Source organism: Nerophis ophidion, linkage group LG26 (assembly GCF_033978795.1).
Source record: "Nerophis ophidion isolate RoL-2023_Sa linkage group LG26, RoL_Noph_v1.0, whole genome shotgun sequence".
Lineage (NCBI taxonomy): Eukaryota > Metazoa > Chordata > Actinopteri > Syngnathiformes > Syngnathidae > Nerophis > Nerophis ophidion.
In genome coordinates this window covers 18,632,778-18,656,204 of record NC_084636.1, presented here as the reverse complement: position 1 = coordinate 18,656,204, position 23,427 = coordinate 18,632,778, and the positions used below count along the sequence as shown (strand labels likewise).

The window sequence follows — 23,427 nt, the reverse complement described above, 5'->3', positions numbered from 1 at the left end:
TTGTGAGGCAGACGCACTAACCCCTCTGCCACCGTGACAAACAACACCAAAACTTAAAATTTTCCATTGAGAGTATAGAAATTACACACGGTGCTCAAAAATCCTTCAAAATGCTTTGATACGACTTTGAAGCCGCACCGCTTGATGGATTGTCGGCGCATTAAGGCTACCGTAGTCAGAAGTATGAGTGTTATTATAAGGACCCGCAAAATGGCACCCATTAGCGGATACACTATCTGACGTTTTGTTTTGCAAAATTAAGCAAAACCAACTTTTCTTACCTTCTGGTGCCTGCTGATCAGTTTTTGGGATCTGCATAAGTCCTGAAAATTTGCGCAAATCCGCCATTGTAGTCTGTGCGGACTTCATAGTCGACAAGCTTCTTTTTCACTATCTTCTTGTTATGGGGCATTTCTAATATCAAGTTCTAACGTATATCCGTCAGTAGATTCGCTATGAAAGCGGTAAAAACTTCTGGTATAGTGAGTTTACATCATTCACCCACGGAACTTTAGTTATTAGAGAGTTCTGGTCGGACGCTTTTTTCACAGGACACATTTCCGGCCTTGTTGCACTAGTGAGCCACGGATGAGTAGATGCTGCTCCGTTATTAATTTAAGTAAAGTCTGAATGTCATTAAAACAGTAAGCTCCATCGTTTGACACTTCTTCCACTCCCGTCCTTGCACGCTACACCGCTACAACAAAGATGACGAGGAGAAGACGCTGCCGAAAGTGAGCCACGTAAATAAGACAGCCCAAAAAAAACGGCGCATCTTGAAGCGACTGTCAGAAAGCGACTTGAAGATGGTCTGTAAAACATAATCTATGCAACATTTTAACCAAAGAACCACCATTACATGTTATGTAGACCACAAGGAAGTGTTTTACATTTAGAAAAAAATCTTACTACCTCCCCTTTTATGCGCTTTATAATCCGCTGCCCTTTCTGTATAAAATAGACCTGAATAGACGCGCTCATCAGCAGTGCGCCTTATAATCCAGGGCGCCCTATGGTCCAGAAAATACGTTATAATCTGTACCACTTTATCTAGGCTAATAGAAGCGCTCCTCCAGTATTATCTAGACCAGTGGTTCGCAACCTTTTTTCAGTGATGTATCCCCTGTGAAGATTTTTTTAATTCAAGTACCCCCTAATCAGAGCACAGCATTTTTGGTTGGAAAAAAGAGGTAAAGAAGTAAAATACAGCACTATGTCATCAGTTTCTGATTTATTAAATTGCATAACAGTGCAAAATATTGCTCATTTGTAGTGGTCTTTCTTGAACTATTTGGAAAAAAAGATATAAAAATAACTAAAAACTTGTTGAAAAATAAACAAGTGATTCAATTATAAATAAAGATTTCTACACATAGAAGTAATCATCAACTTAAAGTGCCCTCTTTCGGAATTGTAATAGAGATCCATCTGGATTCATGAACTTAATTCTAAACATCCATCCATTTTCTACCGCTTATTCCCTTTTGGGGTCGCGGGGGGCGCTGGTGCCTATCTCAGCTACAATCGGGCGGAAGGTGGGGTACACCCTGGACAAGTCGCCACCTCACCGCAGGGCCAACACGGATAGACAGACAACATTCACACACACATTCACACACAAGGGCCAATTTATTGTTGCCAATCAACCTATCCCCAGGTGCATGTTTTTGGAAGTGGGAGGAAGCTGGAGTACCCGGAGGGAACCCACGCAGTCACGGGGAGAACATGCAAACTCCACACAGAAAGATCCCGAGCCTGGGATTGAACCCAGGACTACAGGACCTTCGTATTGTGAGGCAGACGCACTAACCCTTCTTCCACCGTGAAGCCCTTAATTCTAAACATTTCTTCACAAAAAAATAAATCTTTAACATCAATATTTATGGAACATGTCCACAAAAAAATCTAGCTGTTAACACTGAATATTGCATTGTTGCATTTCTTTTCACCGTTTTTAAACTGACATCCATATTTTGTTGAAGTATTATTCAATAAATATATTTGTAAAGGTTTTTTGAATTGTTGCCATTTTTTAGAATATTTTTTAAAAATCTCACGTACCCCTTGGCATACCTTTAAGTACCCCCAGGGGTACGCGTACCCCCATTTGAGAACCACTGATCTAGACAACGGGACCAACTGTTTAGCACGCCTAAGTTGCGCTCTGGGAGATGCAGGTGTTGTGCCACAAAGTATAAAGTTCCCTTTACATTGAAACACATAAACTGACAGTGTGTGTTGAAATGATCCAGACACAAGAAAATGCAGTGTTGAAAGACGTTTGTTCATATCAGATATAGGCCTACATCAATGTACCGTATTTTCCGGGCCATAGGGCGCACCGGAATATAAGGCGCACTGCCGATGAGCGGGTCTAGTCAGGTCTATTTTCATACAAAAGACGGACTCGCGCAAATTTTCAGGATTTATGCAGATCCCAAAAACAGATCAGCAGGTACCAGAAGTTAAGAAAAGTTGCTTTTGCATAATATTGCGAAATAAAACACCAAATAATATGTGTTACCTAACACACATACCATAATAATGCTCGTATGTTGAAGCACAGTACAAACAATCAAGTGGTGCGGCTTCAAACCTTACCAAAGACGTACTAAAACATTTTGATAGATTTTTCATCACCGGATGTAATGTTCTACATTTTCAATGGAACATATAACATATTGGTGTTGTTTACTTGAGTCACATTACCATCATATTGCAGTCTACATATATCTTTTATGGGGGACTGCCATCTACTGGTCACACTCATCATTTCACAATGTACTAAATAAAATAGCTTCGAGGTCGGTAAGCACAACCAAAATTACTCCGTACATTAGGCGCACCGGGTTATAAGGTGCACTGTCGAGTTTTGAGAAAATGTAAGGATTTTAAGTGCGCCTTGTAGTCCGGAAAATACGGTAGGCCAGAGTTACTCAAGCCGTCGATCGCAATCGACCAGTCAACTTTACCGGTAGATCCCGAAAATATCAGGGAAAACAAATACATTATGAATAATCCGTTCCCACACCTCCGGGAAAGTGCCGAACAGGCAACCACCATCGCTCGCCCGGGACGGAAAACAAATAGTCTGTGTATACTGCCCCAAGTACCGGTACTCCGTTTTGGTTTATTTATTTTGGATCAAAGCATTGAAATTTTGAATGGCAGTCAAATATGATAAATCAAGACGTGCAGCTAAAGAAGGACTTACCCGTTCACCCCCCTTTTTAATCAAAAACCCGGCAGATGAACAGCTGATGTTCTTACGTGTGGCGCTGACTCATCACAACCACCATTATGAGATTTGCATCCCTATATGTGACTACCCATCCATCCATCCATATTCTACCGCTTGTTCCTTTTCGAGGGCGTGGTGGTGATGGATCCTATGCAAACCTTTCGTAGATCAGGCCCAAGGTGTTTCAGAAAAGGTTAAAGGTTAAAGTACCAATGAGTGTCACACACACACTAGGTGTGGTGATATTTGTCCTCTGCATTTGACCCAAACCCTTGTGCACCCCCTAGGAGGGGAGGGGAGCAGTGAACAGCAGCGGTGGCCGCGCCCGGGAATAATTTTTAGGTGATTTAACCCCCAATTCCAACTCTTGATGCTGAGTGCCAAGCTGGGAGGTAATGGGCCTCATTTTTATAGTCTTTGGTATGACTCGGCTGGGGTTTGAACTCACAACCTACCGATCTCAGGGCGGACACTCTAACCACAAGGCCACTGAGTAGAAAAAGAGCGTAAAAGACATTGTACTGAATCTTAAACATTTTCATATATTTTTGCAGGAGTTAAGTATTCAGTATTCAGTTTTTGTTGAATTTCCCCCAGGGATCAATAAAGTACTTTATATTCTTTTCTATTCCAAAAATCCCATTACAATGAATATTAGACAAAGCATTCTGAGATGTTTATTAACTCAACTTTATGAGGTGAGCCCTTATTTTGTATTTATCTTTTATGAATGATGTGATTTGTTCATTTTTAATCCAGTTTTTTTGTCAAAAGAATAACTTATGACCTGCTCTGTCGATCCATGCCCGGTAACCATTGAGTTCTCTCTCAATCTGCTGCTGGCGTCTCAATTTCATGAAGGCCCTGCGGTTTTCCACCCTCTCCCGCTCTTTGGCAAACTCCCTGCAGGGGCAAAGCACATAATGAATGATAATTTTTTTTGTCAAAGAAAAAGCACATTTCATGGAAAGAATTTAGAAGAGACAAAAAAAAAATATGGCATTAAAACAGTCCCAAAATCATCAGGCGTAAAAACCACACTCTGCGTGCTTGTGGCCCCTCTATTCACTTGCAAAAATAAACAGCCTCTGCAACTCCCCTCCCTTTTAATTGGTCACTTAATACGTTTACTGCAGGGCTGGGCAAATTAAGGCCCGGGCATTCCCCAAAAATGTTATTAGATCTGTAAGATGGAAACTGTAGCTGCCATTATGATGTGCAGTGATGTTTTCTAATTAGCGTAAGTCTTGAACTATACAAAGTATTTTTCAATGGTAGGAATCTGCGATTTTGCATGATATACAAGTTTAATACCTTAAATCAGGGGTCCCCAAACTACGGCCCGCAGACCGGATACGGCCCCCCAACGTTCAAAATCCGGCCCGCGGGAAGTCCATCCATCCATTTCCTACCGCTTATTCGCTTTGGTGTCACGGATTCGCGGGAAGTCCCAAGTTAAAAAAAAAAAAAAAGGTTTTTTGTTTTTTTTAATTACTATTTTTTAAATCTGTCGTTTCTAGTCCACTTTCTACCGTCTCCTAGCCAATCAGGCAAATCATATTGTCCAAAAATGTATTTTACCATCGATAACGTGACATGTGCGCTCTTTAAGTCGATTAGTGTGCGAGTAATATATATGTATGTATGTGTGTGTGTGTGTGTGTGTGTGTGTGTGTGTGTGTTAGGGCTGGGCGATAAGGCCTTTTTTTAATACCGCGATATTTTTAGGCCATATCGCGATATACAATATATATTACAATATTTTGCCTTAGCCTTGAATTAACACTTGATACATATAATCACAGCAGTATGATGATTCTATGTGTCTACATTAAAACATTCTTGTTCATACTGCACTAATATATGCTACTTTTAAACTTTCATGCAGAGAACAAAATCACAACTAAGTCAATTTGCCAAAACTGTATTTATTAAAGTTATTAGCCGGTGACTTTTCAAATGATGCTACTTTTGGTAGCAACGCTTGTGCCCCACACATGACAAATTAAAGTTGTCTATTCGACATATTCCCGCTTGAAGCCGAACCACCGCCAGACGATGGGCTCAGTGCTGTTTTTCGTGGGAATTAATTCTTTCTTCATTTGTTACAAGATTCGCACCTTCTTTCTCCGCAACAACCCGCTAGCATTACAGAAAACATTAAACACGCCGCTACCTCTCCGCTGGGCGAAGGCATATACGTATGACGTGACAGTAAGTGACGTATGAATGTGCGGCTGCTTGTCTGTGAGAAGACACAGGAAAGAGGAGAGTGTAATGTCCGCAGATGCGTGAGAACGTCTACTCGAATATTACGATATAGTAATTTTCTATATCGCACAGAAACAAACCCGCGATATATATCGTAAATCGATATATCGCCCAGCACTTAGTGTGTGTGTATATCTGTTTATGTATATGTATGTATGTATGTGTTTATATATATATATATGTATATGTATGTATGTATGTGTGTATAAATATATATATATATATATATATATATATATATATATATATATATACACACACACACACACACACATATATATATATATACACATACATATGGATGGATGGATGTATATAAAGACATATTAACACATATATACATATATATATATATATATATATATATACATATAAGGAAACATATATATATATATATATATATATATATATATATATATATATATATAAATGATAAATAAATAAATGGGTTGTACTTGTATAGCGCTTTTCAACCTTCAAGGTACTCAAAGCGCTTTGACACTACTTCCACATTTACCCATTCACACACACATTCACACACTGATGGAGGGAGCTGCCATGCAAGGCGCCAACCAGCACCCATCAGGAGCAAGGGTGAAGTGTCTTGCTCAGGACACAACGGACGTGACGAGGTTGGTACTAGGTGGGATTTGAACCAGGGACCCTCGGGTTGCACACGGCAACTCTCCCACTGCGCCACGCCGTCTATATATACTGTATATATATACTGTATATATATATATATATATATATATATATATATACATATACTGTATATATATACAAACCCTGTTTCCATATGAGTTGGGAAATGGTGTTAGATGTAAATATAAACGGAATACAATGATTTGCAAATCCTTTTCAACCCATATTAAATTGAATGCACTACAAAGACAAGATAGTTGATGTTAAAACTCATAAACTTTATTTTTTATTTTTTTGCAAATAATAATTAACTTAAAATTTCATGGCTGCAACACATGCCAAAGTAGTTGGGAAAGAACATGTTCACTACTGTGTTACATCACGTTTTCTTTTAACAACACTCAATAAACGTTTGGGAACTGAGGAAACTAATTGTTGAAGCTTTGAAAGTGGAATTCTTTCCCATTCTTGTCTTATGTAGAGTTTTAGTCGTTCAACAGTCCAGGGTCTCCGCTGTCGTATTTTACGCTTCATAATGCGCCACACATTTTCGATGGTAGACAGGTCTGGACTGCAGGCGGGCCAGGAAAGTACCCCCACTCTTTTTTTACTAATCCACGCTGTTGTAACACTTGTCTTGCTGAAATAAGCAGGGGCGTCCATGATAACGTTGCTTGGATGACAACATATGCTGCTCCAAAACCTGTATGGACCTTTCAGCATTAATGGTGCCTTCACAGATGTGTAAGTTACCCATGCTTTGGGCACTAATACACCCGCATACCATCACAGATGCTGGCTTTTGAACTTTGCGCCTATAACAATCCGAATGGTTATTTTCCGCTTTGTTCTGGAAAACACCATGTCCTCTGTTTCCAAATATAATTTGAAATGTGGACTCGTCAGATCACAGAACACCTTTTTACTTTGCATCAGTCCATCTTAGGTGAGTTCGGGCCCAGCCAACTGTAGTTACTGACAGTGGTTTTATGAAGTGTTCCTGAGCCCATGTGGTGATATCCTTTACACACTGATGTCGGTTTTTGATGCAGTACCGCCTGAGGGATCAAAAGTTCGTAATATCATCGCTTACGTGCAATGATTTCTCCAGATTCTCTGAACTTTTTGATGATTTTACGGACCGTAGATGGTAAAATCCCTAAATTTGAGAAATGTTGTTCTAAAACTGTTCGACAATTTGCTTACAAAGTGGTGACCCTCACCCCATCCTTGTTTGTGAATTACTTAGCATTTCATGGAAGCTGCTTTTATACCCAATCATGGCACCCACATGTTCCCAATTAGCCTGCACACCTGTGGGATGTTCCATTTAAGTGTTTGATGAGCATTCCTCAACTTTATCAGTATTTATTGCTACCTTTCCCAACTTCTTTGTCACGTGTTGCTGGCATCAAATTTCTAAAGTTAATGATTATTTGACAAAAAAAAAAAAGTTTATCAGTTTGAACATCAAATATGTTGTCTTTGTAGCATATTCAACTGAATATGGGTTGAAAACGATTTAAAAATCATTGTATTCAGTTTATATTTACATCTAACACAATTTCCGAAATCATATGGAAACGGGGTTTATATATATATATATATATATATATATATATATATATATATATATATATATATATATAGCCCGGCCAAATTGTCTTAACCTAATGCCGCCCCGGAGTCAAAAAGTTTGGGGACCCCTGCCTCAAATGCTAAGATGTTAACTCTGTATACAGTACAAGCCAAAAGGTTGGACACACCTTTTAATTCAATGCATTGTCATGACTATTTACATTGAAGATTGTCACTGAAGGCATCACACCTATGAATGAACACATGTGGAGTTATGTACTTAACAAAAAAGGTGAAATAACTGAAAACATGTTGTATATTCTAGTTTCTTCAAAATAGCCACACTTTGCTCTGATTACTGCTTTGCACACTCTTGGCATTCTCTTGATGAGCTTTAAAAGGTAGTCACCTAAATTATTTTTTACTTCGTAGGTGTGCCTTATCAGGGTTGATTTAATTTCTTGCTTTATCAATGGTGTTGTGAATGAGAAGGTGAGTCCAAACTTTTGGCCTGTACTGTTCACGTTGGTCATCCGTGAAGCATGCCACTTTTATTCATGAATTTGTCTAATCCGTTGTTAAACAATTTTTCAATGATTTTAGAAAATTGTGGAAGTAAAGTGTGGAGGGGAGGGGCGTGGCCTGCGGGCCTGCCGTGGAGCTGGGTGTGTAAGGACCGGCCTTAAAGCCAGCGGCAGGTGAGTGGATTGCCCAGCTTGGGCTTGTTATCTAATCACCTTTCGCCTTTATTAGCAGCAGCCGGACAGAGACACATTATGGGGAGTTGAAGCAGAGCGAGAAACACGCACAGAGCCAGAAAGCAGAGTCACGCCGGATTGAAAAGTCCTCAAATACATATTGCTGAAAAGCAAACGAAACTTGTGTGTGGCAATAAAAGACGTGATTCAAACGGTCTACCGGGGTCAAGAAGAACTGTCGGCATCAGAAGAACTCACCGCAAGAGGGAAACCTCTACATAAATAAACCTGCCTTTTGTTTGTAAATTGGTAATTGTCTCCAGTCTTATAAGTTGGTGCAACCTTTTTTTCATGTTTGAAAAGAAGTGTTGGTGATGGGCATTCCTGGTTGTGAAAATGTATTAAACTTTTCTATCGTTCCCATATCAATTCCGTTGCAAGCGGTTTAAGTTTGAGATTTACATTTATTCACTGTTTGTATTGTTTCCTCTTTTGTCACATCAGTAAAGATCATTGAGTTAGGATTTCTGTCTATGGTATCATTGATTGATTGATTGATTGAAACTTTTATTAGTAAATTGCACAGTTCAGTACATATTCTGTACAATTGACCACTAAATGGTAACACCCAAATACGTTTTTCAACTTGTTTAAGTCGGGGTCCACGTTAATCAATTCATGGTAATTCAAGTCCGGACATTCCCAAATATTATTTTTTTTTATCTTTAAGATCAAACTGTAACTGATGTGCAGTGATGTTTTCAAATTAGGGTAAGTCTTGAACTATACAAAGTATTTCAATGGTAGGAATCTGCGCTTTTGCATGATATACAAGTTACTATGGTAATCTAACTAGCTACAATGATAATCTAATTAGTTACTATGGTAATCTAAGTCACAGCAGCTCAGACAAGGCACCAAACAGTGTGGGTGGGGAGCGTTTCCACAGTGTTTGCAGAGCAACAAAGTTCTGAAGCTTAGTGATGTATCAGATATATCAGATTGAAGGTGGGTTTATTTTTTATACTCTTCATATTTCGCTTTGTTTGTTGCATTTTTGTTGCGCTACGCTTGATTGTAAAATATGTCGATCGAGAGGGGGTGTGATGTTCATATGTTGTCAATATCCAGTGTTTTATTGTTCATAGTTCATATTGCAAATCCCGCATTCTTTATTTTCATGTACATTCTGGGTGTCTCATTCAGTAAACAAATGTAGAATTCCATTCTATCAGTCATAATGTTTTTAGCATTCAATCAGACATTATTGTGAGTTTTTGTATTAGTGTTCCTAAATATAAGACCCAAGCACACATGCTGTACAGCAGATTTTCACAGCTTTTATACATGCTTCTATAGCCCCCAGACCCATGTTTTCTCTAATTTTGGCCCCTTTAGTCAAAATAATTGCTCAGGCCTGGTTTACTGTCTCCTGGTCAGAGCCAATCTAAGGCAACACCTTGTCCCTTCTGAAAAAGGTGTTTTAAAGTAACCAATCAGAAGGAGGGGTGTTGCAAAAAGACGCATAAACAGTGTCTGCATAAGCGTAAAGTGAGTCAGCATGCGTACAAAGTGACAGCCTATGTGACATATAGTGTGTTTATTACCTGCAATCATTTTTCCACTTTTTCAAAGCGACAAAAAAAAAATTGTACTCGTCTAACAAAATACACACATATTTGTTTTATTACCATCTTGGCTTATATGTATGTATAATATGTGTATTAAAAAATACAGTCTGTTCACTACGATTATTGAACCATGGCAGCAAAAGTAGAGCCTATCCCAGATTACTTACCGCAGGGTGAAAAGGTGACTATATTGTGAAATTGTCAACAGTGCAACTGTAACTATAGAGCATCAATGTCAGTTACAGTATGTGAAACCACGACATAAGTGTGTGGACCTGTGTAAACGTCCATAGATATCTGTATACGTGTTTGGTTGTGCTTAGATGTGTATGGACATGTGTAGACGTCCATAGATATCTGTATACATGTTTGGGTGTGCATAGATGTGTGTGGACGTGTGTAAACGTCCATAGATTTCTGTATACATGTTTGGGTGTGCATAGATGTGTGTGGACGTGTGTAGACGTCCATAGATATCTTTAGAAACGTTTGGATGTGTTTAAAAGTGCGTAGATGTGTGTAGACGTGTGTAGACATCCATAGATATCTGTGAATGTGTTTGGATGTGCGCAGACGTGTGTAGACATGTGTAGACATCCGTGTTTGGATGTGTATAGACGTGTGTAAATATGCGTAGACCTTCATAGATATCTGTAGAGATGTTTGGATGGCCGTGGACGTGTGCAGATGTGTGCAGATGTGCGTAGACATCAATAGATAGCTGTGAATGTGTTTGGGTGTGCGCAGACGTGTGTAGTTGTGTGTAGATGTGCGTAGACGTCCATACATATCTGTAGATGCGTTTAGACGTGTGTAGACATCCATAGATATCTGTGAATGTGTTTGGATGTGCGCAGACGTGTGTAGATGTGCATAGACGTCCATAGATATCTGTAGACGCATTTGGATGTGCGTGGAAATGTGTAGATATGTGTAGACAGATGTTCATAGATCTCTGTAGACGTTTTTAGATGTGCGTAGATGTGTGTATACGTCCGTAGGTATATTTAGACGTGTTTGGATGTGTATAGATGTGTGTAGATATGTGTAGACCTCTATAGATATCTGTAGAAGTGTTTTGGATGTGCGTACACATGTGTAGACCGGCATAGACCCATTTATCATTTATTTATTTATATATCTGTAGAAATGTTTGGATGTGCATAGATATGCATAGATATGCGTAGACGTGTGTAAATGTGTGTAGACGTTGATAGATATCTGTGGATGTGTTTGGATATGCATAGACATGTGTAGATGTGTGTAAACATGCGTAAACGTCCATCTGTTGATATGTTTGGATGTGCGTAGATGTTCGTAAATGTCCATAGATATCCATAGACGTGTTTGGATGTACATAGATATGTGTAGACGTGTGTAGACCTCCAAAGATATCTTTAGAGGTGTTTGGATGTGCGTAGACATGTGTATACGAGAGTAGACGTCCGTAGATGTCCATAGATATCTTTGGATGCGTTTGGATGTGCATAGAACGTCCATAGATATCTGTAGACGTGTTTGGATGTGCGTAGACGTGTGTAGAGATGTGTATACATGCATAGACAATAATAGATATCTGTTGATGTGTTTGGATGTGCGTAGACGTGTGTAGATGTGTGTTGACCTCCATAGATATCTGTAGACGTGTTTGGATGTGCTTAGACATGTGTAGACGAGTGTAGACGTCCGTAGATGTCCATAAATATCTTTGGATGCGTTTGGATGTGCATAAACGTGTGTAGACATGCGTAAACGTCCATAGATATCTGTAGACGTGTTTGGATGTGCGTAGACGTGTGTAGACATGTGGAGACCTCCAAATATATCTGTAGACGTGTTTGGATTTGTTTAGACGTGGGCAGATATGTGTAGACCTCCATAGATATCTGTAGAAACGTTTGGATGTGCGTAGACGTGTGTAGATGTACATAGACGTCCATAGATATCTGTAGATTAATTTGTATGTGCCTAGACATGTGTAGATGTGTGTAGACATCCCTAGATATCTGTAGACATGTTTGGATGTGTATAGACGTGTGTAGATATGCGTAGACCTTCATAGATATCTGTATACATTTTTGGATGTGCGTAGATGTGTTTAGATGTGCGTAGATATCCATAGATAGCTGTGAATGCGTTTGGATGTGCGCAGACGTGTGTAGATGTGTGTAGATTCGCGTAGACCTCCATACATATCCGTAGACGCGTTTGGATGTGTGTAAATGTGTGTAGACGTCCGTAGACGCCCATAATTATCTGTGGATGTGTTTGGATGTGCATGGACGTGTGTAGATGTATGTAGACGTGCGTAAATGTCCAGAGATATCTATAGACGTGTTTGGTTGTGTGTAGACTTGTGTAGATATGTGTAGACCTCCATAGATATCTGTTAAAATGTTTGGATGTGCGTCGACGTGTGTAGATGTGTTTAAACGTGCGTAGACGTCCATAGATATCTGTGAAAATGATTGGATGTGCATAGATGCGTGTAGATGTGTGTCGAGGTGCGTAAACGTCCAGAGATGTCTGTAGACATGTTTGGGGGTTTGTAGACGTCAGTGTATATGTGTAGACCTCCATAGATGTGTACAGATACGTTTGGATGTGCGCAAATGTGCGTAGATTTGTGTAGACGTGCGTAAACGTCTTGTATGTGCATAGACGTGTGTAGATGTGTGTAGACCTCTATATATATCTGTAGTACGTTTGGATGTGCCTAGACGTGCGTAGTTGTGTGTAGACGTGCCTTGACGTCCAGAGATATCTGTGGATGTGCGTAGATGTGTGTACAAGTCCAGACATATCTGTGGATGTGTTTGGATGTGCATAGATGTGTGTAGATGTGTGTAGATATGTGTACACATTAGAGATGCGCGGATAGGCAATTTTATCATCCGCAACCACATTACTAAAGTCGTCATCCACCCGCCATCCACCCGAACCAACATTTTATCAAAACCGCAACCGCCCGCCACCTGCCCGTTGTTATATATCAGGGGTCGGCAACCTTTACCACTCAAAGAGCTATTTTGACCCGTATCACAGAGTAAAGAAGACACTGGGAGTCGCATCCATTCCCGCGAACATCTGCTGGTACTCATCCAGATAACGAGAATAAGGGCGTGGTATGAAGCCATTGCCTTTGACTCCTTCAGCAACATGTACAAACTGTTTGCCAGTCCAGCAAGATGATGTATGCAGCTTCCGCAGACATACGTACAAGATTTAAAAACATACTGGGTGATACAGAGTACACTGATGGTTGTGATATAAACAATTTTAACACTCTTACTAATATGCGCCACGCTGTGAAGCCACACCAAACAAGAATGACAAACACATTTCGGGAGAACATCCTCACAGTAACACAACATAAACGCAACTCAACAAATACCCAGAATCCTTTGCATCCATGACACTTCCTGAATATATTTCACACCACCGCGCCCCCAACCCCGCCCACCTTACCGATGCACGGGGGCATGTGGGGGGCTGGGTTTGGCGCTAGCGGGGTGTATAATATTGTATAATATATATGTTGTCTTCTTTACTTTGTGACACGGGTCAAAATGGCTCTTTGAGTGGTAAAGGTTGCCGATCCCTGAACCATGTATATCAAATATTTCCGAAAGGTTCAACCGCCACCCGGCCGAATCTATTTAAAATCAATTTTTTCGTCATGTCACCCGCCTGACCCGCGGACTCCGCGGATGAGACCGCAAACCGCGCATCTTTAGTAGACATCCACATATATCTGTAGACGAGTTTGGATGTGCGTAGACGTGTGTAGAATTCCATAGATATCTGTAGAAACATTTGGATGTGTGTAGACGTGCGTAGACGTCCATGGATATCTGTAGACGTATTTTGATGTGTGGAGACCAATGGCTCTGCTTCTGTCCATGTTAAACAAAAATCTTTTAATGGGACACATTGGGACAAGGACTTCAAAAGAGGGTTTACCCAGAGAGGACTCCTAACACCAGGTTCAGGACAAAGAAGGAGCCAATGATGATGAGTGGGATGAAGTAAAGCCAGTTCCAACTGGGGCCCAAGGCATCGTCGGTCTAAGGTATAAACACAAATCAAGTCACTGGGATAATAGAAATGTTTGAATTTACAAAGAATTACAAATAATTTTGCAGAGGGTTTCTTCAGTCCAGGAGTGTATAAAAATGTTAAGCTGGGTTGACACAACGCAATGCATTTCCAGCTCCATCGACAACTAAGACAAACTGACGGACAAGGTTGCAGGTCTGGCACACACCCACTCAACCAAAATCACTTCCAGCTCCAAAGAGGACTCTCACTTAAGATGCACACCACTACAATGTACTGCATAATGAGCCTCACATTATAGAGCACAGTGGTCCATCCCTCCATGGTGATGCACTGGAAGACAGTGAGAACAGCAAACAGGATGTTGTCAAACTGAGTGATGCCATCATTCGGGCCGATCCATGTGTTGCTGCAGGTGTATTTGGATGGACACTGACGCATGCCACATGGGAACTCCAACTCAGAGGGGTCCATGGTCTCGTTTCCTGAAGAGATGAATGGAATGGAAAGGAAGTTTTAATAACTACTTTTTCAGTATCGGACTAAATCTGGATGAAATAGTTTCTAGATCTTGTGTCAATTAAGGACTTGAATGATACCACAGACAGAAACGATAACTCAATGATCTTTACTGATTTGACAAGAGGAAACACTACAAATTGTGAATAAATGTAAATCTAAAACCTAAACTGCTTGTAACGAAATTGATATGGAAACGATAGATGTTCACAACCATTAATGTACAAAACCCAAAACCAGTGAAGTTGGCATGATTTGTAAATTGTAAATAAAAAACAGAATACATTGATTTGCAAATCCTTTTCAACTTATATTCAATTGAATAGACTTATTGTTCGAACAGGAAAACGTTATCTTTGCAAATATTAGGTCATTTGGAATTTGATGCCTGCAACATGTTTAAAAAAAGCTGGCACAAGTAGCAAAAGAGACTGAGAAAGTTGAGGAATGCTCATCAAACACTTATTTGGAACATCCCAAAGGTGAACAGGCTAATTGGGAACAGGTCGGTGCCATGATTGCGTATAAAAGCATTCACAAACACAGATGGGGCGAGGGTCACCACTTTGTGAACAAATGCGTTAGCAAATTGTCAAACAGTTTTAGAAAAACAACGAGCTATTGCCAGGAATTTATGGATTTCACCATTTACGGTCCGTAATATCATCAAAAGGTTCAGAGAATCTGGAGAAATCACTGCATGTAAGTGATTATATTATGGACCTTTGACCCCGCAGGCGGTACTGCATCAAAAAGCGACACCAGTCTGTAAAGGATATCACCACATGGGCTCAGGAACACTTCAGGAAACCACTGTCAGTAACCACAGTTGTTCGCTAAGTTTTTGTAAGTGCAACATAAAACTCTACTATGCAAAGTGAAAGCCATTTATCAACAACGCCCAAAAACGCCGCCGGCTTTGCTGGGCCCAAATTCATCTAAGATGGACTGATGCAAAGTAGAAAAGTGTTCTGTGGTCTGACGAGTCCGCATTTCAAATTGTTTTTGAAAAGGAGGATCAAAGAGGAAAATAACAATCCGGATTGTTATAGGCGCAAGTTGAAAAGCCAGCATCTGTGATGGTATGGGGGTGTATTAGTGCCCAGGGCATGGGCAACTTACACAAATGTGAAGGCACCATTAATGCTGAAAGGTACATACAAGTTTTGGAGCAACATATGTTGCAAGGTCTTTTTTTTGGACTCTCCTGCTTTTTTCAGCAAGACAATGCCAAGCCACACTCTGCACGTGTTACAACAGCGTGGCTTCATAATAAGAGTGTGGGTACAAGACTGGCCTGCCTGTAGTCCAGACCTGTCTCCTATTGAAAAAATGTGGCGCATTATGAAGCCTAAAATACCACAACGGAGACCCCGGACAGGTGAGTCAAGAATAAATGGGAAAGAATTCCACCTGAAAAGCTTAAAAAATTGGTCTCCTTAGTTCCTAAACGTTTACTGAGTGTTGTTAAAAGGAAAGGCCATGTAACACAGTGGTAAAAATGCCCCTGCACCAACTTTTTTGCAATGTGTTGCTGCAATTAAATTGCAAGTTAATGATTATTTACAAAAAAATATATGTTTCTCAGTTTGAACATTAAATATCTTGTCTTTGCAGTCCACGCAATTGAATATAAGTGGAAAAAGATTAGCAAGTGATTGTATTCTGTTTTTATTTACGCTTTACACAACGTGCCAACTTCACTGGTTTGGGGTTTTGTAAAAAGGCCATCTCGGCTGGTCTGGTTTGAACCAATCTCGAGTGTGTGCATGCATGACAATGAAGGTACATCTTAAATGCCTGTGCAAATAATGGAATGGGAAGGTCGCCTGCGCATGACGCGCACAAGTACGCCATCAAGAAAGAGATCAGTCGTGCCTCCTTGCCTGTGCTGTTTACTGCTAGACATTCTAAAATGACTTTTTCATCGGTTTATACTTATGCAATATTCATGGCTTCTCCAAATTGCACTTCTTTGTTTCTTTCATTTCATCAGGGTGAGGATCGAGATTAGTTAATTTCTTTCCTTTTTCACTGTAGTGTAATAAAGTGCTTGGCAGAGAAGGAGTTTTATATGTCAGTAATATCCACATGCTGTGACGCTTGTGTGGCATTGTAATGCCGGATTGGTTCTTCCGGGGATGCGTCGAAGCGATGAACACAACAAGGTAAGTTATAAATGGATTTATTAAATAATAAAAGGCTAGGAACAAAAACACTGCTGTAAAGAGAAAACAAACCAAAAACAGAAAAACAGTTCCTCAGCATGTGAGCTGGAATCAACAAATGGCTTAGCGTAAAAGCTAGCGAGAATATACATACAAAGATGCAGGTCGAGAGTCGTCACTGTTGCGCGTGGGCAAATTAGGATCCGAGACTGAACAAAGAAAAGAGGAAAGCTTATATAGGGAGAAATCAAGGAGAACCAGGTGTGTAGAAAACGAGGAGCAGGTGAAATCAATGTGTAACCATGGTAACGGACTAAACAGGAAGTAAGTGGGTCAGAAGAGAATGAAACAAAGATGGAAAAATAAACATGTGAAGATCTGAGTCACAGATCGCAACAGTATTCCCCCCCCCAAAAAGACAGATTCCAGATGTCTCAAAGAAAACAAAAACAAATAAGAAACAACTTGAACCCCCTCCCCAAAAACAGAGTCCACAAACGAAGGGAGGGCGGAGGGAGGCCACGGTGGAGGGTCGCCAAGTCGTGTGTCCCCGAATCCACCGAGGACAAGTCAAGTGGCGGCGGCGGATGGAACGCCGCTGCCGAAAAAGTTTTGGCGGGCGACCTCGAAAAGGCCACATTAGTGGCCGCATCGCAGGATGAGGTGCCCGGCGAGGCGGACGACCCGGGCACGGCCACATCCGTGGCCGACATGGAGGAGGGAGTGTCTGGCGAGGAGGATGACCTCGCAGAGGCCACGCCCGTGATCGACGTGGTAGACGACGCCTCAGCACCGAAATCCCAGCAGGCTTGGAAGCAGCAGACGAGGGTGCGGGGACTGCAGCCAAAGCAGGCCCGAGTGCAGCTGGCGAGGATGATGCGGGTGCTGCAGCTGGCGAGGATGATGCGGGTGCTGCAGCCGCAGGAGTCGTCGGAGGCGGCCTGGGAGCCGCAGGAGTCGTCGGAGGCGGCCTGGGAGCCGCAGGAGTCGTCGGAGGCGGCCTGGGAGCCGCAGGAGTCGTCGGAGGCGGCCTGGGAGCCGCAGGAGTCGTCGGAGGCGGCCTGGGAGCCGCAGGAGTCGTCGGAGGCGGCCTGGGAGCCGCAGGAGTCGTCGGAGGCGGCCTGGGAGCCGCAGGAGTCGTCGGAGGCGGCCTGGGAGCCGCAGGAGTCGTCGGAGGCGGCCTGGGAGCCGCAGGAGTCGTCGGAGGCGGCCTGGGAGCCGCAGGAGTCGTGACTGGTGTGAGCTCCAGCCTCATCGTCGGCGCCGGTGTGGGCTCCAGCTTCTTCGTCGGCAGTGCTTGGCGGCGTGGAGCTGGTACCGGCGCTTGTCGAGGAGCTGGCACTGGAGTGGGCTCCAGCCCTGTCGACATAGGTGAAGGTTCCAGCCCCGTCGTCGACGCTGGTGTGGGCTCCAGCCCCGTCGTCGACGCTGGTGTGGGCTCCAGCCCCGTCGTCGGCGGTGCTTGGCGGCGCGGAGCTGGTACCGGCGCTTGGCGGCGTGGAGCTGGTACCGGCGCTTGGCGGCGTGGAGCTGGTACTGGAGTAGGCTCCAGCTCTGGAGCTGGTACTGGAGTGGGCTCCAGGCTAAAGTCTGTAACTGGTATGAGAACCAGTTCTGGGTCGGAGGCTGGTGTGAGAACCAGGTGGGAGTCTAGTGCTGGCTTGAGAACCAGGCCAGAAACATTTTCTGGTGTGAAAACCAGGCGAGAGTCTAATTCTGGCTTGAAAACCAGGCGAGAGTCATGTGCTGGTGTGAGAACCAGACTGGGAGCAGTGCAGAACACCGGTGGTGGAGGACGTGCTGGAGGCAATGACCTCGCGAGTCCGAACACCGGTGGAGGAGGTCTACTTGGTCGTTGTGATTTGACCGGGGGAAACACAGGTGGAGGAGGTCTACAAGGCCGTTGAGACTTGGCCGGGGGAAAAACAGGTGGAGGAGGTCTACAAGGCCGTTGAGACTTGGCCAGGGGAAAAACAGGTGGAGGAGGTCTACAAGGCCGTTGAGATTTGGCCGGGGGAAAAACAGGTGGAGGAGGTCTACATGGTGGCTGTGGTTTAGAGGGTAGTATCTGTGCTACCTCCGTAGCACAGCTATAGGTCATAGCCCCTTCCTCCAGACGGGGATCCCAGACCCGTTCCCTATGGTCAGGGACTGACCTTAAGGGAGGGTGGTGGGAGGCTTGGAGGCGGGCCGACTCCTCCCCTTTAATTTGTCCAGAATTTCCTTTAGAAAAGGGAGGAAACACCTTGGACTTGGCCGGAGAATGAGGTTTTAAAGGAGGTGTAGGAGAAAAACTAGGTGACTGAGGTTGACTAGAATAATAAGAAAAAATATCCTGATAATTCTGTATCTTGTCATGAATGTTATTGATATTCAAAAAAGGTTGGGAATGAGAATTACTGTCCTCAATATAAAAATCTTCTGAAAAAATGTCATCAACAGAGGCCGGTGTTGCGTCACCGGTGGGCGTTCCCCAATTGACGTCATCGCTTGTGTCAGAAAAAGTGTCATGGCAGCTTAAGGAATGATTTGAAAAAAAACAAGCAGGATTACCGGTAATGACGGGTGAATCCTGGACGGGGTGAAACTTGCTGTGTCCATGGGGAGGAATAAGTGGTGCTGGAACATTACTGCCGTGCGGGGGGCCTCTCCACTGGACCCCCCGCCTCTTCGGGGCAGCGCGAACGGCTTCGGAGGGGACTTCAGGCCCACAGTCAAGTCTTTCCTGCTCCCAAGCCACGAGCTCCAACCACAAACCCAAGTCGAAGGGTTCCTCCCGTGGTTTCGACGCGGAAAAACATTTTGATGCTCGGATCCTACTGTGACGCTTGTGTGGCATTGTAATGCCGGATTGGTTCTTCCGGGGATGCGTCGAAGCGATGAACACAACAAGGTAAGTTATAAATGGATTTATTAAATAATAAAAGGCTAGGAACAAAAACACTGCTGTAAAGAGAAAACAAACCAAAAACAGAAAAACAGTTCCTCAGCATGTGAGCTGGAATCAACAAATGGCTTAGCGTAAAAGCTAGCGAGAATATACATACAAAGATGCAGGTCGAGAGTCGTCACTGTTGCGCGTGGGCAAATTAGGATCCGAGACTGAACAAAGAAAAGAGGAAAGCTTATATAGGGAGAAATCAAGGAGAACCAGGTGTGTAGAAAACGAGGAGCAGGTGAAATCAATGTGTAACCATGGTAACGGACTAAACAGGAAGTAAGTGGGTCAGAAGAGAATGAAACAAAGATGGAAAAATAAACATGTGAAGATCTGAGTCACAGATCGCAACACATGCAACTGCAACGTTCTCTTTCAAATGTATGCAGCATGATTTATTACATCATTTTTTTGTATCTAAAACAGGTGACATTATGACTCAAGTATGCTTTGTTACCGTTTAACTTTCAACATTACCTTTACTTTTATGTGCAATTACTGACTGATTTGTAACAGTGTTTACACCAGGGGTCTCAAACTCAATTTAGTAAAAAATCTAACATGCACTTTTTAATGAATTAATCTTCTATGAATGGCTTTCCCGCCCTAGCAACATATTTGCCAAACCTCATGCTTTTTCGGGGAGAATCCTGTTCAGTTCAATTTTAGGACTAGATAGAACAATCCCATGATACAAGATAACCTGAGTAGAGTGGAAATAATAGGCTACCTCCTTCAGCGCTGCCTCAGAGTGGTTGTGGTGTTAGACCTGGTTGGGTGGGATTGTAAGATGCGGGGCAGAGAGGAGGAAGGGTAATGGTTGTCAGCTTCATTGGGGTCATCAGGTGGGCACCCTCCTTCACCGGCGTTTCAATGATAGGCCCACGACACCTCCAGAATTTCAGTGCACCTCCGACAATCTACCGGTGCAACCATTCTCCCGAATTTGTCCCAATTTTCACCCGGCCGACATTATTAAGGGCTGCCGTGACTGCACTGCCTTTAACGTCTTCTACAACAGTGGTTCTCAACCTTTTTTCATTGTGAACTGTGAACATTTTTTTCATTCAAGTACCCCTTAATCAGAGCAAATCATTTTTGGCTGAAAAAAAGAGATACAGACGTAAAATACAGCACTATGGCATCAGTTTCTGATTTATTAAATTGTATAACAGTGCAAAATATTGCTCATTTGTAGTGGTCTTTCTTGAACTATTTGGAAAAAAAGATATAAAAATAACTAAAAAACTTGTTGAAAAATAAACAAGTGATTCAATTATGAATAAAGATTTCTACACATAGAAGTAATCATCAACTTAAAGTGCCCTCTTTGGGGATTGTAATAGAGATCCTTCTGGATTCATCAACTTAATTCTAAACATTTCTTCACAAAAAAAGAAATCTTTAACATCAGTATTTATGGAACATGTCCACAAAAAATCTAGCTGTCAACACTGAATATTGCATTGTTGCATTTCTTTTCACAGTTTATAAACTTACATCCATATTTTGTTTAAGTATTATTCAATAAATATATTTATAAAGGATTTTTGAATTGTTGCTTTTTTTAGAATATTTTTAAAAAATCTCACGTACCCCTTGGCATACCTTTAAGTACCCCCAGGGGTACGTGCACCCCCTAGAAGAGGACTACTGCTCCACTACTTGTCATCGCGCACACTTTTACACCACACAACCGATGTACTGGCTCCATAACATGTTGTGTGAGACTTGTACAGAACAACGTACGTGGGTACAAGACGTACTTGGTCAATAAGCCATACAGGTCACACTGAAGGTGGCCGGATAAATAACTTTAACACTGTTACAAATATGTGCCACACTTTGAACCCACACCAAACAAGAATGACAAACCATTTGTGGGAGAATTTCCATACCATAACACAACTTAAACACAAGAGAACATATATCCAGAACACATTGCAGCACTAAGTCTCCCGGGCTACAATATACAACACCACAACCGACGCAAGTAGGGAGGGTGGGGGTGGGCGGTTGGTGGTAGCAGAGGTGTTGTATATTGTAGCCCGGAATTTTCAGGGCTGCATGGGATTCTGGGTAATTGTTTTGTTGTGTTTATGTTGTGTTACGATGCGGATGTTCTCCCGAAATGTGCTTGTCATTCTTGTTTGGTGTGGGTTCAGAGTCTGGCACATATTTGTAACAGTGTTAAAGTTTTTTTTACGGCCACCCTTAGTGTGACGTGTGTAGCTGTTGATCAAATATATTTTGCAATACCAAACGTGCGTTTGCACGGCCAGATGCAACATTCAACTGGGCTTGCACGCTGTCAGTTCAAAATGTAGGGGGCGCTAAAGGCAGTGCCATTATGGCACTTCCTGAATGTTGTTGATCTGGTAAATATTGACAGGGGCTTCAATAGAAATGGTGCCCTAAAATTCAGAGGTCTCCCGGGAAAATTGGGGACGTTGGCAAGTATGACGCTGTCAAGCACCCTTCATATTAAACTCGCGGGGCGCACCAACATTAAAGACCTACTGAAACCCACTACTACCGACCACGCAGTCTGATACTTTATACATCAATGACGAAATCTTAACATTGCAACACATGCAATTACGGCCAGATGAGTTTACTAAATTACAATTTTGAATTTCCCGCGGAGTTTCTTGTTGAAAACGTCACGGAATGATGACGCGTATGATGACACGTGTTTGTGACGTTATTGGTTTGAGGGGACATTTTAGCCCAGCACCACTTACGGCTAAAAGTTGTCTCTTTTCATCGCATATTTACAGAGTAATTTGGACATCTGTGTTGCTGAATCTTTTGCAATTTGTTCAATTAATAATGGAGACTATAAATAAGAATGCTGTTGGTGGAAAGCGGTGGATTGCAGCTGCCTTTAGCACCGAGACACAGCCAGTGTTACTTTGTTTTTGTTGTGAAGCTTTAACACAGAGCGGTCAAGCGAATATGTTTCTCGTTGTCAAACAGCAAGTTTTTGGATGGGAAAATTGTCGGCTCTTACCGGAGACTTCAGTGGATTATGGGACCTTCTCCTGTCAAAAAGGCAGCTGTGATCTTGGCTCCTCATCGGCTTCTCTCTGAGACACTGGCGTTCACCGCAGCCATCCGACTTTCAGGTATAACTTTACTCATCTAATCTCAATAAAATACGATTAACACAATAAGCAGATAAGGGATTTTCCAGAATTATCCTAGTAAATGTGTCTAATTATATCTGAAAAGCTTCCACTGCCGCCGCCCGGAGCTGTCGCTTTTTCTTTTTTCCCCCCTTTTTTTTTAGTGCCTCACTGTAACTTTCCTCATCCACAAATCTTTCATCCTCGCTCAAATTAATGGGAAAATTGTCGCTTTTCCGGTCCGAAAAGCTCTTGCTGCTGGTGGCTATAACAATGTGAGGATGTGAGGAGCCCTCACACCGGTGACGTCACGCGTACATCGTCTACTACTTCCGGTAAAGGCAAGGCTTTGTTATTAGCGACCAAAAGTTGCAAACTTTATCGTCAAAGTTGTCTACTAAATCCTTTCAGCAAAAATATGGCAATGTCGCGAAATGATTAAGTATGACACATAGAATAAGAACATTTCATTTCAGTAGGCCTTTAAATTGTCATATCGGGCCGCATGTTTGAGACCCCTGTCTATTTGCTGCTCTATGTGCCCGGGGATA

The 23,427-nt window shown here is 42.2% G+C and overlaps 1 protein-coding gene across 1 annotated transcript in view; it reads right to left on the bottom strand.

Moving 5' to 3' along the window:
• The window catches only part of LOC133543280 (voltage-dependent R-type calcium channel subunit alpha-1E), a 257,650-nt gene that overhangs the window by 131,674 nt on the left and 102,549 nt on the right, over nucleotides 1-23,427 (bottom strand). Inside the window, exons 6-8 of the mRNA XM_061887764.1 lie at nucleotides 14,418-14,608; nucleotides 14,028-14,131; nucleotides 4,029-4,144 (exon numbers count right to left, since the gene is read on the bottom strand). Coding sequence (XP_061743748.1) covers nucleotides 4,029-4,144; nucleotides 14,028-14,131; nucleotides 14,418-14,608 — 411 coding nt within the window. The remainder of the gene's footprint in view (nucleotides 1-4,028; nucleotides 4,145-14,027; nucleotides 14,132-14,417; nucleotides 14,609-23,427) is intronic.